Source organism: Cyrtonyx montezumae, unplaced genomic scaffold, assembly GCF_038088225.1.
Source record: "Cyrtonyx montezumae isolate F1298 unplaced genomic scaffold, pur_monq_1.0 scaffold_9, whole genome shotgun sequence".
NCBI classification, from domain to species: Eukaryota; Metazoa; Chordata; class Aves; order Galliformes; family Odontophoridae; genus Cyrtonyx; species Cyrtonyx montezumae.
This window is the reverse complement of record NW_027072100.1, coordinates 1624732-1642636: the sequence shown is the minus strand read 5'-3', so window position 1 is coordinate 1642636 and position 17905 is coordinate 1624732. Positions and strand designations below refer to the sequence as shown.

Sequence of the window (17905 nt, the reverse complement as noted above, 5' to 3'; positions counted from 1 at the left end):
GGAAGAAGATACAAGCTCAAGTGAACTCAGGAATCAGGGTAGTATAAAATGACCAAGGACAAGAAGGGAAAGAAAAAAAAAATCACAGAATGGCTTGGGTAGGAAGGCACCTCAAGGATCATCAGGCTTCAACCTCCATGCTACAGGGTTGCCAATTGCTGGATCAAGTACTAGATCGGGCTTCCCAGGGCCCTATCCAGCCTGGTCTTGAACACGGATGGGGCATGCACAGCATCTGGGCAGCCTGTCCCAGCACTCCACCACACTCAGTGAAAAATTTCCCCACGACATCTAATCTAAGTCTTCTCTCTTTTAATTTAAAACCATTCCTCCTTGTACTCTCATTATTTACTTGTGTGTTAAAAAAAAAAAGAAAAAGATTTCCCTCCTGTTTATAATCTCCCTTTAAATATTGGAAGGCTGCAATGAGGTCTCCCCACAGCTTTCTCTTCTCCAGGATGAACTCCATGAGCTCCTTCAGCCTGTCTTCATTTGAGAGGTGTTTCAGCCTTCTGAGCACCTTCAAGGCCTCTAGAGGGTCCTCTAGACCCTCTCCAAAAGCTCCTTTCACTAGGGGTCCCAGACCTGAACACAGTACTCCAGCTGAGGTCTCACGAGGGCAGAGAAGAGAGGGACAATCACATCCCTACCCTGGGCCACCCACCCAGGATCCTGTTCACCTTCTGAGCTGCACACTGCTGGCTCACGTTAAGTTTTTCATCTATCATAACCATTAAGTCCTTCTCCGAAATGCTACTCTCTTAAGAGTTCTTTTTCCAGACTGTACACATTCCTAGGATTACCCTGACCCAAGTGCAAAACCTTGCACTTTGCTTTGCTGAACCTCATTAGGTTCAAATGGGCCCACCTTTCAAGTTTATGAAGGCCCCTCTGGATGGTATCCCTTCCTCCTGCCATATCAACTGCACCACTCAGGTCAGTGTCGAGGTGACTTGGTGAGGGTACACTTGGTCTCATCATCTGTGTCACTGATAAAGACGTTAAAGAGTAGCAGTCCCAACACAGACCCATGAGGGACACCGCTCCTCACCACTTTCCACCTGGACAACCCTCTGACTGTGACCATCAAAGCAATTCATTATCCACCAAACTGTCCACCCCTCAAAGCCATCTCTCTCCAATTTAGAGATAAGGATGTGGTGGGGTACCATGTCAAAGGCTTTGCAGAAGTCCAGGTAGATGACATGAATGGACAGAGGAAGGCAACTAATGCTGTCACTTCATTATAGAAGGCCACCAGATTGGTCAGGCACAACCTTCCCTTGGAGAAGCATTCAGAAAACGCTCAGAATGGGTGAGATGAGACCTTAAGTAATTACCCATGTACTGAAAGTAAATGCCAAAATGAGGCACAAAAGAAATCAGTACTACAGCCAGTTCATCACAAAGGAGAGTCATAAACAAGGAAGTACACTTCCACTTTTGCTGCCCCTGAAAACAAACCAAAGTCAAGCAAGGAAGGCAACCAAAACAGAATAATCACATTCTCATTACAGAAGAGAACGAGAGACAGATAAAGGCTAATCACCACAACCGTATAGATACTGCTGAAGCAAGACAAAGATCCTTCTAGATTGAATACACTGCATGTCACAGAGAAAACAGTATCTCACAAACTGTGACCCTTTCTCTCCTGTAAACGGAGTAACCTGAGAAGCTGCGTTAACATTTTCCCTCAGAAACACAGGAATCAAAAACAGTTGCTAATTCTTCTGCAAAATAGAGATCAGAGATCCCTAACTCTAAACAGTGCTGTGCCATTTGTGCCCTAGAGCTAAATCCGGAATTTATGCAAAATACAGGACTCCAACCACACTGTTAAATCATACAGATTTTGAAGAGGAAGCTGAAGGCATCAGTGACATTCTAGTGGCGGTAAAAATCACAGGCAACAACATGATCAAACTGTACTGAGAACTCCCAATAGACTGATTTAGAAGAGAAACTGATCTAGATATTTTTCTGTTATTTACAAAGGAGCTTAAAAGTGCATACATGTTTTCACTGCAGCAGCTTTGCGTCATTGAAACTACATAACATGAAATACTTTGCTTCCAAGAGATTCAAAAGAATTAGCTAATCAAATCAGTTGATCTCAGTTATGGAATTTTGGGACAAATTCCAAAAGGATAAGAAGTTGATAACATATATTTCAAAATACCCAACATGTACAACGACATGTTATTTAACTTTGTATTGACTGCAGGCAAAGCACAAGCTGAACTGTGAGTGATACACAAAGTAACGATAGAAGCCAGGCAACGCTGAAAACCTAACTGCTACCAGTTCTGCTGAGGCTGGACAGTGCTGCATGTTTAATACAGGCCCTGCCCTGCTTCCACTGTCATCACTAAGCTGCCAAAATAAAAATAATATAGTTGTGGTGAGCAGCAATTCCATTGCTCAACATTGGATTTTGGGAGCCACACAATGTTCTGGGAATCTGAGGAACACAGGGCAGCACTGAGTGCCTACAACCATGGCACGGTAAAATAGTTTAGGCATGTGAGTCACACGGGTGTAGTACACGGAGAATAATGGCAGAAGCATTTCTAGCAAACACAGGGCTGCCTCCAGAGTAGTTCTTGCAGGCATCAGAGGGAAGCACAAAACATCCCAATACATCTGGGAAATTGAAATTGAATTGTTTATGTCAAATTCTACAACAAACTGAGGCAGGCCAGTTTTATTTATGTATATATTATGGCCTTGATTTCAATGGCAGGTATCCTTGGCATGTGGCAAACATGCCTATTTCAGACTGTCAGGCATGTTAGTCCCACAGACCCTGGTTCTAGAACTACATAATCAACAGAACCTGTGGAATAGCCCATTTCTAACCTCTACAACCTGGTAAAGCTAAGCTATTGCTCCAGGCTTCATCATGGTTCAGGTGCACACAAACACCCTTCTGCATATTTAAGTTACAATGATTGTTACACGTAGATTATACTAAATACACTCTGGAAGTGGTATCTGATTCTCTTTTTCATTTAGGAAACGATGAACTACTGGAATTTCTCCGTGAGCTTTGGAGCTTTTTGAGAAGTAATCAAGAGTTTATGCTTTACTCCTTTTCTGCTTGCATCCCTGTTTCTTTTATATGCTGGTAGACTTCACACGATCAGAATGAAATTCTGACTTTGAATTTGGTGTTCTCAAATCACTTCCTGGCGACATTCAGAAGGTGAGTGCAGGCACAGCAATCGAACTTCATGTCCTATTAATGAAAGAAGAACAATTTTTCACCACACACAAAGCTTCTAAGAACAAGCCAAAGATTCTTACCTTCCATCTTACTTGGTTTGGCACAAAACATGCACTTTTGGCTTTCCCTAATTCAAAACTCAATGACAGTAACCGATATATTGAAATTTTCACAGCCACCTATTCAAGGTTTCAGAGCACCATTAAGTGGAAAGTATCTCCACTTTTGTTTATTAGTAGTAATTTATATTAAATAAATTCCAACTACTCTATTGCATAGGTAACAGTTGATCATTTTGTATTCTTGCACACTCAACAAGCATACAACAAGTATGTTTGCATCTTCCCTATGACACATACAGCTCCCTGGATATGGTGGGACCCCATCATACTTTACTACTCCAAATATAATATTGATAACTAGATTTAAATTATTCTACCAAGCTATTTGGGGTGTTAAACATTCTCCTTGGAGTATTTTTCACCCCTGTTTACACAGAAGTTTAGCATCCAGTTTAAACTGGTCAGCTAGCCTTTCTCTCAGGCCAGTGGAAAAAAAAACGTGAAGCTCACAAAGATCAATCCATCCTGTCCTTAGGCATGGGATTGGTGGATCCTCGCCCCCCTTCCCATGCAGACATCCTTGCTGCAACCCCATTGCTGACTAGTCCCTTAGCAGGCTGCTTTATCTTGCTAAAACAGCAGCAACAACAATAATCTCATCTTCAATACAACTCGTCTTTTCAGTTCATCTCAATACACTACTCTCATGCTGCTAAAGAAACAGGCCCTACTGCTGCAATTTCAAGAAGACTCCAGCCACTGGAAAGGAACATATATTCACTCCACCCAACCACAGGCAATGACCTTTTGTGCCACAGATCTTGTGTCTAGAATGTAAAACACTGTGGACATCAAATGTTGCCTACATACCTCGTTTCTCTACCTAGAGGAGCAGTTTAATACTTTACTTTCTATGTGTGGATTAGTTTCTTAAGAGGGAAAAGAAACACCATCATCTTATATTGGACTGAAGAACTGTCAATAAATGTATTTTTCTGTATTTCTTGCCCTGACCAACTATATATGAAGAGCTCTGGTAACAAAAAAAAAAACAAAAAAAACCGAGAGCACAGGAATTACTGGGCCCATGAGTGGTGCACAGAATTGATGCAGCTTGACTTTCATGCTCTGTGAATACAGTTGTTAGCATCCTAACACTTTTCTCCTTAACATTTCCTATTAATGTTGCATATTTAAAGATACACAGATCATTTGAAACTACAACTTTTCCTCTTTAATTTTACAAAGAAACAGAACCAAACCAAACCACACTTTCCTTCTGCTCCAGTTCTCCTCTTGTTTTCTCCTAACTATGTACTTTGTGTTCTGTGCATCCCCATTTGACCCATGACTTCCCACAAGACTTCAAAGACTGCCTGAAAAGGATGACCTGAACTTTCAAGCTCCGTAGGTGAATCAACAGCACATTTCAGTCAGTATAAAGCTAGAATTCAATCCTGAAATGTTATCAACTTTATGCCATGTCCTCATCTCCGAAAGCCATTCCAGAATCCTACTGGTCTCACTCTGACTGTGATTTCAGAGTACTTAGGTAAGTGTCAGACTTTTAATTCTCCACAAAAATAACAACTTGAAATGAACCGTATCGCATTTAGGTAAGGCCAGTAATGCAAGCCAAAGTTTTGGCTGGTTTTTGTTTGTTTTGTTAGTGTAAAGCAAGACAATACTTCAATCTCTCAATGTCTTGATATTCTTTTCACAATTAAAACAAAAAATTGTGTTCAAGTTTATAGAGCTAAACTCTGCTCTCTATTACACTGATGTGAACCACATTATTGATTCTGATGGTGTTACTTCAGATGTACACCAACGTAACTGAGAGCAAATTATGGGTCACTGTATATAAACAGCTCTGGCTATAAGTATAACAAAGGCTGCATTGTGCTATGTGCTGCAGAGCCAATAAATGAATTCAAAAGACACGTAGATGTGTTCCTGGAAAAAAGAAGGGGGCAGGGGGCCTGAGTGGTCTGGTGGGAAAACAGGAAAGTGGGATTAAGATAAATTAAAACAGGCTTGGCATGCCGGGCTTGTCAGCCCCTTATTCTTATCTCTTTTGCAGTTTTCAGAACATATACAGTTATAAAATGAATTTTCTTATGCACTGAAAATGTCTTACTCATTTCAGAAGTGCAATGCTACCAGAACACACAAGGCTATCGCTGCCAAGAAGAGCCCAACAACAGCTTACATGTAGTCGAATAAAGACAGATGCATCTAAGACAGCATGCCGTTTGCATCGTTTTTCATTGCTCTCTTGAGTGGCTGTTTTGGTTGTTTTTTTCCTTAAAAAATAAAAATAAAAAATTAATCACATTTCTGTTGTCAAACTATCAGCTGAAACTCTGCTCCGTGAAACTCCAGCATCCAAAAGCCCTTCTGATCGGGTCTGCAACATCATCTATAGGGATTAAAAACACTCAAATCTACAACAACTGCTTTCACATACACACAGTTACTGCAGCAATACTCAGCTCAGGTTGCTGAAGCACTCTGATAGGAAGATAAACAGCTATTTCCAGTATTGCCTGAATTCCCCTTACAAATGGATGAAGCATCCGCCTGTCTGAGGAGTATGAATCTATTCAGTGCAAGCCACAAGGTGGAGATCTCTGGCAAAGCAGGACCGAATGGAAGCCTTGTACCCAGGCTAATGTTACTATTAACACTTGGAGCCATTGCATCAAGCCAATTTTTCTGTTTGTTTTTAAAGTTTGATAGAAATGTCACTAGTGGAAAAATTAAGTAAAGAGCACTGGTTAGCCACAGAACTGGACACACCTGGCTGCAAACCTACCAAAAGAAACTGACTTCATTAGTACTAGGGACAGCAGAGTAAAATTTATATCTGAAATATGCCTGCACCAGTAGAATTTGCTGAGGCCACAGGCTCTCTGTGTGTTTTTACAGCTGTGTCAAGTTTTGGTTTCTGACTCTTGCCGACATTCAGGAGTGCTGAAGGAGCTCAGGCTAACAAGTCCCAAAACTTTGTAGCTGAGATTTAGATTTCAGCAATTTTAACAACCAGTTTTTGAAATAATACAAACTCCATTTGGAGTTGGAGCTGATGTAAATTAGCAGTTAAAATGCCTGGCATTCTATCACTTTCGGCTCCAATGAACTTGTGTACTTAAGAGCAGATGGCATATTTTAATAAACCATCAGTATCCATTCAGGAATATAATATCCATTTTCTGCATCAAGTACTGGAATTGCTGCTAGATATGAAAACGAACTGAAGAACTGCAGCCTGGTCTGTCAGCAAGTTAACCTAATTGCACCCAAGCAGCAAATTTCATACAGGTGCTCTGTCCCTTATACCACAATACAGCAGTGTATCAGTCAGCTTTAACACAACCATTGATACACTGCAGGATAGAGAAAGCTGGGTGTAGAATTTCCCAAGCTCCTGGGAGCTTTGCAGGTGATAGCTTAGTGCCCTAAAAGAACTCAGGAAAGTTTCATTTTACTTCTGAGAAAAGCTCAGATCTGAAATCATCTTCAGAAAAACATTAATGCTATCATCTTTTTTTTTTTTTATCCCTTGTTCTTCTCTTGATATATTTAATTACATCCTTTTGAAGGTAGAATATATACTGACTGCAGGACCGAACTGCTTGGAATAAGCAAGTGTTACACATATTCCTGAGTCGGCTCACCAACTTTTCAACAGAGCATGTGAGAGAAGGCAAAGCATTACCTCAACTTCATTTAAAAGGAAACAATAAGGATAGTGTACTAATAGGCAGAACCTAACATCGAGGGTAGGTGCCCTTAGCCTGTCCTCTCCACTCCCTGGAACTGCTTAAGCTGAGATGTGAAGGAGTTCAGTCAGAGTACATGCATGTGGAGCAGAGAAAAGCAAGGAAGGGTGAGCAAGCAGGGGCAAAATAGGAGTCACCTGTTCACAGCCATAGCCACAGTGGAATGGTAGGCTAACATCACTAGCACAGAGGAAAGGAATAGAGATGATAAGAAGCAAGGAAACAGCTAATCTCTTTGAACATCAATGCATAAATAATGCAATATTTATGCATTGAAAATATGCAATAGTGCATATTTTCATCCAATACATAATAAATAATACCAGAAGAAATGAAAGACTTTAAAGTAGTCAAATGGATAGCTGAAAGATTAGGAATAGTTAAAATATGAAAAAAACACTAAATTATGCAAGCTGTGTACCTTCACAAGTAGTATGGGAGCAGTCCTGATTTCCAAGTTTACTATCTAGCACACTTCACTATACTTTCTTACACACCCTTAGTACCTAGTCTAGTTAGCTGCTACCTCAAGAGTTCACCTTCTCTTACAAGGAGCCTCATTAAAATCAATGGGCCTCTGTGCAGCTAAACTATATTAAATATATGCACAGATGTAGCTGTTTGTGGGATCAAGTCTTTAAATGTGTACATACTTTGTTTACGCATCAGCTATTGCCACATAGAAGCTACATTAAGACTAGACTACAGCCAAAAGCTTATCTTGGTACCAACATAAAATACTTTACAGGGATCATATTATTACAGTCCAAGCCTGTTTGCTATTACATTGCATTACCATTATTAAAGATTGTGAAATTTAAATTCAAAGACAAACTAAAAAGATGCCTAGCTTGCCAAGCAGGGAATGAACGGCATTCAAACAACTTAAAAACTCTTCACAGTTGCATCATTCAGCAACCATATAATTATAATAAACATTTATTAACATCTAAAGCTCCAGAGTAGATGAAAAACAAAAACACTTCCTTTTTACTTTCAACATTTTAGGAGGGATTTAGAGAGCATGTTTCTCTTCACAAAGAACAGACCACGACTTCTATCTTTTTCCCTTCAAAGTTCTTCACTGAATTTCACACAAGTCTAATTTACACCACTCTTCATTTTTGAGTTTTGCACGCTTCCAAGGGCAGCAAACAGCTTTGCTTCTCTTTACTGCTTGCTGCTGCTTCAAACCTTGCAAGGAAAACTAGATTATGACATTTTAAGTTAGCTGATACAAGGAAAAAATCAATGTCAAAAGGGAACCAAGAAATAGCTGCCTGTCCAGAAGTAGCATACTCTCTCTGCCCAGACGTTCAAAAAACCCCAAAGGGATTTTGGGAAGGCTAGGAACCAGTGGTGTAGTTTTGCTTGTTTGCTCTTATAAAAGAGCAACCCTAAATTGATACCCACATCAAGGATCTGAGCTGATTCCGGTTCCTACAGAAACATGAAACAACCACTTTTATGACATGGAAGGCACAGGAAAAGGACAAAAACGTCTAAGATCTCATTTAATTCCATCTTGTCCTCTGATACTTTTCACTCAGCCTGGCTACTTAATGTTTTTGTCTGTCTTAACCAAGACTAGGTTAGAAGTTAAATTAGGGCCAAAAGCGTAGGATAATGAAATAACGAAAGCAAAATACTTAAAAAATACAATTAAAAATGAGTTTAGAATTCTAATTAATAATTTGTAATGCCTGAAGTAAATACAGAGATTTTAGAATAGCCAGTTAATAATGTGAGATGCCTGCTGTCTGGTCTTCAAAACTTTTCCAGAACTGTATTCAGTTCCTTTGCACAGTGAAATGCTCATGCCCAACCCGCGTTGCATAAAAGCAGCAGTTTGAAACCTGTTATAGGAGTATTTATATAATTCTCCGTCTCCTAAAATGAAAAAATAATTTAAGAGCTTGAGAAAATAATGTGCTACTAGGAATGCCCTGTACTAGCTATCATCTAATTTGCTCAGGCTTGCTCACATTGCCTCATGGCATCTGACCAGGACAGGAAGGATTTCCATTTGTTTTTGTCTTGCTCATTAACGTAGCAAGAAATGTTAAGATGCCTAAATATAGACTCATCTTAAAAAGCAATCTGTAACACAGGAAAGCTAATTTCCAGCAGACAGGGAAAAAATATTGCTGACAATCACTGAGGTTACAACAGTCAGTGCTTTTTAAGACCACGTGCAAAACAGAAGATCAACAAAAAGAAACTTTTTGAATTATTGGTGGGGTCTCACACCAAGTCATAAACTCACTTGTTAATTTCCTATTTTGACATAAAAGGTATACAAACTTCTATTTAATAATTCAGCAATTCTATACATCTATTTCCAGCACCACAGAAGACCTTTCCTAGCCTTGTTCTCTCACTAGAAGCACTCTGAATACTGATGTCCTCAACTATATCAGGTCTGCTGCCACCACTGTCATACAGGAAGTTGTGAAAACTGTCTCTGCAGTGTCCTCTCTGAAGACTGTCACCAACACAATGAGAGAGAAATGTATTTACAGACTACAAGACGAGAGACAACTATTACAACTAACTTTGCTCACAGTATAGGCCACGAAGACCCAATGTTGTTCCTCTTTCAAACTTCCAAATTAACTGTCCTTGGAGCTACACTTTCCTTAATGTATCTCTCTTGAGATGAAGACTAGATATGCTAAGAATCCAGAATGAAAATTAAACTAATGAAAAGTAAGTAGTCATGTGCAGGAACTTAATATAGTAACCTTGTCCCTTAACCTTCCTTTTACTCACCATCCTGGACACAGAAAACTCAAAGCTCTTTTGGAATGACTTAAATTGCATTCTGGCACTAGTCATATTTCTCCCTACCCAAGAGGCTTATTTCCTATCCCCAAATGCCCATCTTGTTACAGCAGCATCCCTGTTTATCTTGGTAAATATATGGAAAATTAAATACCTTCAGGCAAATCAGCATCTTCATCCAGGTCATGATACAGTTTTCAAAACAAAGTGGCTCAGTACAGCAGCTGCAGGAATGAGTGGCCAAGATGATGGCCACATGTACCAGCTTAAGCTCATACAGGAATACATGTGCAGCTACAGATTTATTCTTAAGCATTCTTCCAAGTTATGCAAAGTTACAAAATCACTCCAAGAACTCAGTCATCAAAAATCATCAAGATTATCAGCACCAGAGTTAACTTACCCCCATCACCTTACCACGCTGTTCAACATCCTCCCACATGCAATGAACTATATAGCGACACATGTATTTTCCCGCTCGACCTTCCTGTTTCATTCGCACCAGACACATCCTGCAGGAACATAAACACCAAATTCACAGCTTTTCGTTTTTCTTCAAGTTTAAAGAACAAATTTAGTCAGTTTCTGTTCATTTAAGATTATTCTTACAGTATGTGCTTTTGTCATCAGTTAATAAAATAAGACTTTATTAAAAAACAACTATCATAAATTTGTCCATTCTGTACTTAAGAGCTGTATCTGTTGGATTTTGGCCAATCCAGCTATGGAAGAGTGACAGTGGATTGTATTTTGGCTGACAGCACTGTAATCTAGTTAAGCAGTACTGCAACTTAAATTCCACAGCCTTAAGAACATATCATCCTTTGGAGCAAGAACAAAAGTCTTGTCTAATCCTAGGCTACAAGCCAGCTGTAATTCGCTTGGTATACTAAAATGCTGGAAAAGACTGTACTAGCCAAGTAGTGAAAGCTTAAACAGGTTACAGACTTCACCCAAACTTACATTAGCAATGTCCTAAATTATTTCATCTACAGGGGTCTTAGGATACACAACTAACTACTTGGCAAAACCCCTACATGCAGTACATGCTAAAAGAAATCACAAGTTTGCGAGCAGGATCTTAATGAGAATACCAGCTTGGGCTGTTTTATTTTATTTTAAATTAAGCATTAAAGCCACTTTAACTTTACTGCTGCTATTCAGTCTAAAAAACAAACCATCACAACCACACTTCCCTTTTTTTTTTTTTTAACTACATCTGTAAACAGCACAAAATGAACGCAGGCCATTCCCTCACTGTGTTAGGAGAGGAGTCCCACCACCAGAGCACATTCTCTACCTCACTAGTCAGCTCTGCTCCTGCACTGCAAGGCAAAAAGCCTGGCTGCATTGGCTGAGTTGCTGGGGCAATGAGATGTGCAACGCTGAAGCTGAAATAAGTCACTGGTTTGCACAGAGACATGTTAAGCTCGGGGAACTGTTCACATAAAAGCTGCTTCTCACACCTTTTGAAAAGGCAAGAGAGCAGAGCTGCTACAGGCCACTTCGAAGCAGCCACGTTACCAATGGTGAAAGCACCACAAGAGTTAAGAGGTAAAAATGATTTATGTATCTGTTCGTTTCTTCAGTGGAGATAAGATCTGGGCCTCCCTTCAGGCATTAGAAGTATTTGGTGCTCTGTGAATGCCAGCTCAACAGGGAAAATCATATAAACATCTGAAACTTGTCTGTTGGGCTGACCTGTAAAAGGGCAGATGCCAATCTTTATGATGGATTCTATCTGATGTGCTGATTAGTAAAGTGGGTTTTTTTTAAATCTCCAAAGGAAGTAAAGCTTATTGCCAGTGATGAGTCACAGAGGTAAAACAAGCTGAAAGAGCTGCATTGCTTCTATACTCTTTTCTAAATAGAACCATACATTTAAGTCTCATACAAGGTCCATTCAGCTCATACCACCAATATCAAAAGAAGAAAAGCCCTTGGGCCAGAATCTGATTTCTATATGAAGGCTTTTGAAAATTGCAGCCACCAGGTGAGAGGCAGGCCAAGCTTCAGCATAACACAATCCTGGCAGATTGAGGTCAAAAGATTGGAGAGGGACTGAGGCATTGCAAGGAGGTAAGTGATCAAACGGGGTAGGTGAGTTAGGGAGCCCGGGGAGAGAATAATAGAGAGAGAAGGGAAAGGGCAGCAGTCAGCAGAGGGAACACTGGAAAGAGAGGCAATATCTATCTAAGGAAACAGAGCTGTAAGGATTCTCAAGGTTTATACGGTGGTAGTGACAATCCCATTTCCACCTAACAGCACCCAGCAACCAAACACAATTAAGATTCTGTGAAGATGGTAGCAAGAAGCAAATCTATCAGCATCTACCCAAAGAAAAATGGCAGAATTTTCTGCTGAAACGATGGTCCAGAACTCGGAACACCTCTCTAGTTATCAGTTCTAACAAAAGCCAGACACACAGAGAGCTTAAAACTTCTGTCTTACTTTCATCTGCTTCAAAACCTTTGTTCCTCTTGTGTATTTACATAATTGACATGTAAGAAATAGTTTAATTAAGAGTTGTTGTATTCCAATTTTTTTGCTCACTTTTAAGAAATCAAAGAGAAAATCACTCTGCCTAAGACTTGGAAGCCTAACTTTGGGTTGAGAGAAGTATTTTTATACTACTCTCACTCAATTCACAACCTCGGGGAAAAAAAATAGCGAGAGAGACTTGGCAAGCACCCCCACATAAGTACAAGTTCCCATCCAGTCTCCCTTCAGCAGCGGTGAACCAAGAGGAGAGAGCAGCACAAAGACCAGCAGTTAACAACCGCTCACTGATGAGCAGGAATGGAGCAGTGTTCAGAGGAAAGCCTGCTACCCTTGGAGCCTAAAAGGCAGCTCTGTGTTTGGATGCATAGTGCTGTCATAGAGCTGTTCTGCAGCACCACGAGTGAGATCATGGAAATCTGCAGTTTATTTTAAAGTTTGGTAGTTTGTTACTACACCTGCCGTCTGAGGTTTAAAAAGACACACACTCCTTAAAAACTATAAACTTTCTAACTGGTTCAACACAGTGTAAACCATTTTATCATTTTACTACATTTGTTCTGCAGTTTACTCAAATACTGACTCAACTTTAAGAAACCATGAAAGCAAATTTATTCCAAACCATCTTTAGAAAATTATCTACTATTGGTTGGGGAGGATAATTTATGTCATATTTAAGTTAGGCAGAAAGATTATGCTAGAAGAAAATCATACGTAAGGATGCCTGAAAAGGCACATACACCTCCTTCTACCTTAGGTAAGAAACAGTTTCCAACAGGAGCCTCAGCTGTGACTGCTTCTGCCATGCTGATTTAAACACCAGAAGCAGAAATCAGCACTACTCCATCCAAGATGAAGATGTGGCTCAGAGCTACGCAGCCAACGTCTGATGAAGCATTGTGCTTCCAAGGTTAAAGTACACTCGGAGCTTCCTGCCATCCCCTGCACTGGGGCAGGCGTTCTGCCTTCCTCAGGTGTTCCAAGGCAATTATTTCTAGGGTTCAATCATACCAGACCAGAGAAACAATTCCAGTTTAACAACAGATGTAACAATAACCAATTTAGAAGGATGCAATTTTGTTCTGTTTAACCCGAATCATTCATGAAGAGACAGCAACTTCGAGACAGGAGAAGAAAGCTCCAGAATACAGTTCAGCTGGATGCGGGGATATGCACCTTTATGATGAATGGAAGCTCAGAATAATGGTACAGAGCAGAATTCTGAACTCCTGCTATTTATTCTTTTGAAAGTTAGCATATTATCCTTTGCTTCAGCCACTCAAGTTCACTAAGTACAGTATTTACAGCTAAGTACAGGTTTTTGTGGAGGTACAAGCTAACAGACCTCAGCCTGGCTGTGTAATCTTCTCTCCTGGTGCCTGCACGTAGGTTGCTTAGCCCTTTCGCTCATGGCAAGGCAGGACCAACTTTACAATATCCCAGACACACACTCAAAAAGGTATGGGCTTTTGAGCCTAAAACCTGACATCAAAGAGTGCGAGGTAACTGAAATAATCTACGAAACTCAGGGAAGAACAGTAGTAGGCTGATTTTCTGAAGTAGAATTTTAGAAGAACATTGGAAGGAAATGGTGTGTACCCGAAGGAACATTATCTTTGAACAAGTTAATAAAAACAGAAGCTAAATATGAGTACCTGAATCTCCCCCTCCTTTCTGCAGGTTACACAGAAAATTTGGTTCACAGACAAGAAGAGAAAAGAAGAGACAGAGATTCAAACAGTGAACTGATCAGAATATGTAATGCAAGGAGTATGCCCTGACAAGCATCTTGAAGTCTATAAAAGGTGGGATCAGCACAAAGAGTTGACTGGAACACAATGGACAACGACAGCAGCAAGAAAGGAGGAGGGTTTTTACCTAAGTATAAAAAAAAAAATCATCCTTTCCAGCTTCAGAAGATATTCTAAATCACTTGTAAGTCAGTCTCTGAAGGTGAAAAGGGAAGAACTGAGCAATCCAGAAAGTGATCTAGACTTACGAGGGGGAACAGGAACATCTTAACAGATGGTGATCAGAATCCATGGTCAGGTTCTTGGCTGCCATGTCAGAAAGACTTGTAGCCTGAGACAAGAGGTCCAGGAGGAGGGACAGGCATTAGAGCATTCAGAAGGAGGGAACCTTTACATATGCCAGTGTTAGCAGAATCCCTCATGTTCTGCTCCCTCTTTACTGAGGTTGATACTAATGTAAAAGAGAATCAGAGAGAACGTAGTGAAATATCTGCCATATCATGGCAGAATCTTGGCCACTGAGATAGTCACAAGCAGAGCACGCAGCATCTTCCAGTGGCCCATGTAGTGAGCAGGCTGCTCTGTGTTCTAGAACATCAAACCAGATCTCTGACTTGTGAGAACTGCATTCACTTAGGTCAAGCTGCCAGAAACAAGGAGAAGCCAGGCACAAAAACCTTGGAAAAATGAACCTTTTATTAAAAATTAGCAGATTCACCTTTTCATTGTTGTCCAATGAAACAGGGTGATTTCATTCCTTTCTGCTTGTACAAGACCTTCTTGTTAATACACTAACTACAGATTAAGCATAAGAGTACTTCAGGTTCCCTCATTAAGGGTCTCCTTAGCACATCACAGGCTCAAAGAGAAGCAACTCTTGTCTTCCTCTGACACAGCTGTGATCTCAGAATTGTCACGTCTACCAAATACTACCTTCTATATCCTAGTTCCCTTGGTTATTTTTATGCCTCAGTTGTGAAAGAATATTGTGAAAGCTGTGTTAATACATGGCACATTTTATCATCAATGCAAAATTGCTGTGAAAGAAGTGTGTTTTTTGCAGATGTGTTACCTCCCTTCATTTCTCTCCAAGTACTTTCAAATGGTTTGGTTTGAAAATGTATTGCAGCAGTTTTCCAAACATCAAACCAAATGATTAGCTTATTAATTCTGTCACTGAAGCCCTTTTCACATGGAACAGTAAGAAACAGACGGCAGATCTCAAGGGTGATCCATTAATTGAGTCCACTGATTTCATTAACCAATTCAATGGTTCCGCTAATTAATTCGTTCCTTAGAGAAATGAGCTGCCCCATCTTTCAGTATATTGAGGAGACAGGAAATTAAAAGGAGGGAAAGGGGAAAAAAAAAGGAGGCAAGGAAATAAGAGGCCTGTTCTTAAGTGCAACTATTTCAGTACAAACTTCCTTGGGTAGTTAAATGTAAGCCTACGGACTTCAGTTTCATGAAAGATCTGGCACTTAACAAGAATTACTGTACTCCCCTGTGCATCCCACTGACCTTTATAAGTATGTAATATTAGATGAAAAACTGATTTTTTTGGCTACTATTTTCACAAATGAAAAAGGAGGAAAAAAACTTAATGATTAAGGTGTTAAATATTTTTAGATGTAGCCAAGCTGGCATTCACCAACCTGTACATACATTTCAGAGGCACAAGAATAAATGCCAGTGCTATAATTTGTTAAATGCTTCTGACAAGCAGCAACTTCAACCACCACAAATTCTCACAATTTAAACCACTTCTACATAAATTTAAACTTTTCCTAAAACACCTAAATAGGATTTTTCCACACAGGCTGAGTAAGGCTTTCAGAAAACTCACAGCACGGGTTATTCCATTACCTAGAAATACAGAGATTTAAGATGCCAGTTTCTCCATGGGTCTTTCTGCTCTTTAGTAGGAAACTACTAGAATTCATTATTTAGTAAATTGAATATTACCACTGTTATCAATGATCATGAAGCTTACTTTTTTGCACAGTAAGGTACATGCCATTTTATTTCCTGAGAATATTTAAATTACCATTCAAGGTTCACTTACCAGACATGAAGCTGGGCTACTAGAAACCATGAATTCAGTGTATCAGGCATTTGGCACTCTTGATGGGAGAGAGAAAAAAAAATTAAAAAAACAACAAATGTTAATATAAATTTAATCTATTTTTGTACCAAACACACATTCACCAAAATCTGAATACATATTAATAATTAAATCTCCAGCCCTGCTCAATAAGTACATATTGGAGGCAAATATCATTTACCGTCACACATCCTCAAGACCTTGCCATGCAGTCACTGGACACTGTAGTTACCCAAAGCCTTCATATATTTAGAATCCAGGTAAAACTTACTAGAGAAAAAAAAACAATCATTCACAACAGAGAATCACAAATTAAAAGATATGGCTTCTATCTCAAGAAGTCCCAAAGCAGAAGAGAATTACATGGAAGCATCAACGGATGCTTTGCCCAGCTCTTGCACTCCTCCTTTAGCATGTGCTGTTGCCTCCTGCCAGAGGCAGGATGCTGCTCAGTGTGCTAGCTGGCACTTTGCTCTCACTCAGCTTCTGTGAATTGCTACATGGATGCACAACCCACCACACTCTCAGAGAACCTTGCCTCAAGCCATTACATATTAGGATTAAAAGAACAAACCACCATGAAAACAATTTCTTCAGATTCAGCTCTACTACTACTGTCACCAGGTTTCCCAGAGATGTCCACATTCACGTGGACTTTACACTATGAAACTGCCTGTGTCATGATGTTGAGAGGTTGGAGATTTAGGTTATACGCCACAGAAAACAGACTGCTCTTCCTTATGCTTCAAAGCAGGGGCCTACGTGTTATGTGCACAGTCCTTGAGTTCCTCTCAAATTTAAAGCTTCCTCATGGGAAGCCATTTCTATGGCTGTCTCTTGAAGAAGTACCCTAATGAGAAGGAACTGAAACCTTGGCCTACCCAGCACTTGGCCTCATCTTCTGGACTACTCAAACCTGGGACACAGTGTTCTGAAGTGTTCTCTCCCATCAGATTTGCCTCAGGGAAGTCTAACCTCATCTTTTTCTGTACTGCAATGTATTCTTTCCTAACTCCTATACTTCCCAGCTCTCAGGTAGTAGTGACAAGGAGGCTCACATGGATCACGAAGCAAAATTTTTACAGCCTCTTTCTTTTTTATATGTCAACCATGGTCAGGCAACCACCACAACAAACAAGTAACTCATCACTATTCCTCCTCCTCAAGGAGATGATGCCATCAGGGGACAGATGTGCCAAGCTTCAGCACTGATGCCTATACATCACCAACACCACCTCTAAGAGTGTATAAAGACACTAACTAACAGTATGTTTGGAGGTTAACCACAGGTTTCCCCCACCCTTCTCCCCTTTTGGCTGTCTCACTCCAAGCAGAAATAGTTTGAGTCCTTAGAAATGAATACTTCGACCTAAAGCCAACCCAAGACATCTCCAACTAGAGCAAGAGTGCACAGTACTCGTATTAATCAAACCATTTAATTAATATGAGGGTTCCACAGGCAAGGTTCAGAGTGAAACACTTAGTTCAACAGACAGAGGTTTCTGAAATAGAAGTTACCATGCATCAGTCTCCTACCACAGAAACTGCTCTTCAATGGAAAGCAAAGCTCACACCTCTACTGCTGGAAATTCTGAAAGTTTTTAAAGACCTATTCAGTAGAAGAATTCAGGGAAGAATTTTTTCCTCTAACTTTCCAAGTGTTGCACTTCTATTTCTTCATTCACTTTTTA

At 40.0% G+C, this 17905-nt stretch overlaps 1 protein-coding gene across 2 annotated transcripts in view; it reads right to left on the bottom strand.

The window, feature by feature from the left end:
* Window positions 1–17905, bottom strand: part of LOC136060229 (ubiquinol-cytochrome-c reductase complex assembly factor 1) — a 49532-nt gene that overhangs the window by 16477 nt on the left and 15150 nt on the right. For both annotated transcript variants that reach the window (XM_065754586.1, XM_065754587.1), the window contains exons 6-7: window positions 16176–16233; window positions 10264–10372 (exon numbers count right to left, since the gene is read on the bottom strand). In XM_065754586.1, coding sequence (XP_065610658.1) covers window positions 10264–10372; window positions 16176–16233 — 167 coding nt within the window. The remainder of the gene's footprint in view (window positions 1–10263; window positions 10373–16175; window positions 16234–17905) is intronic.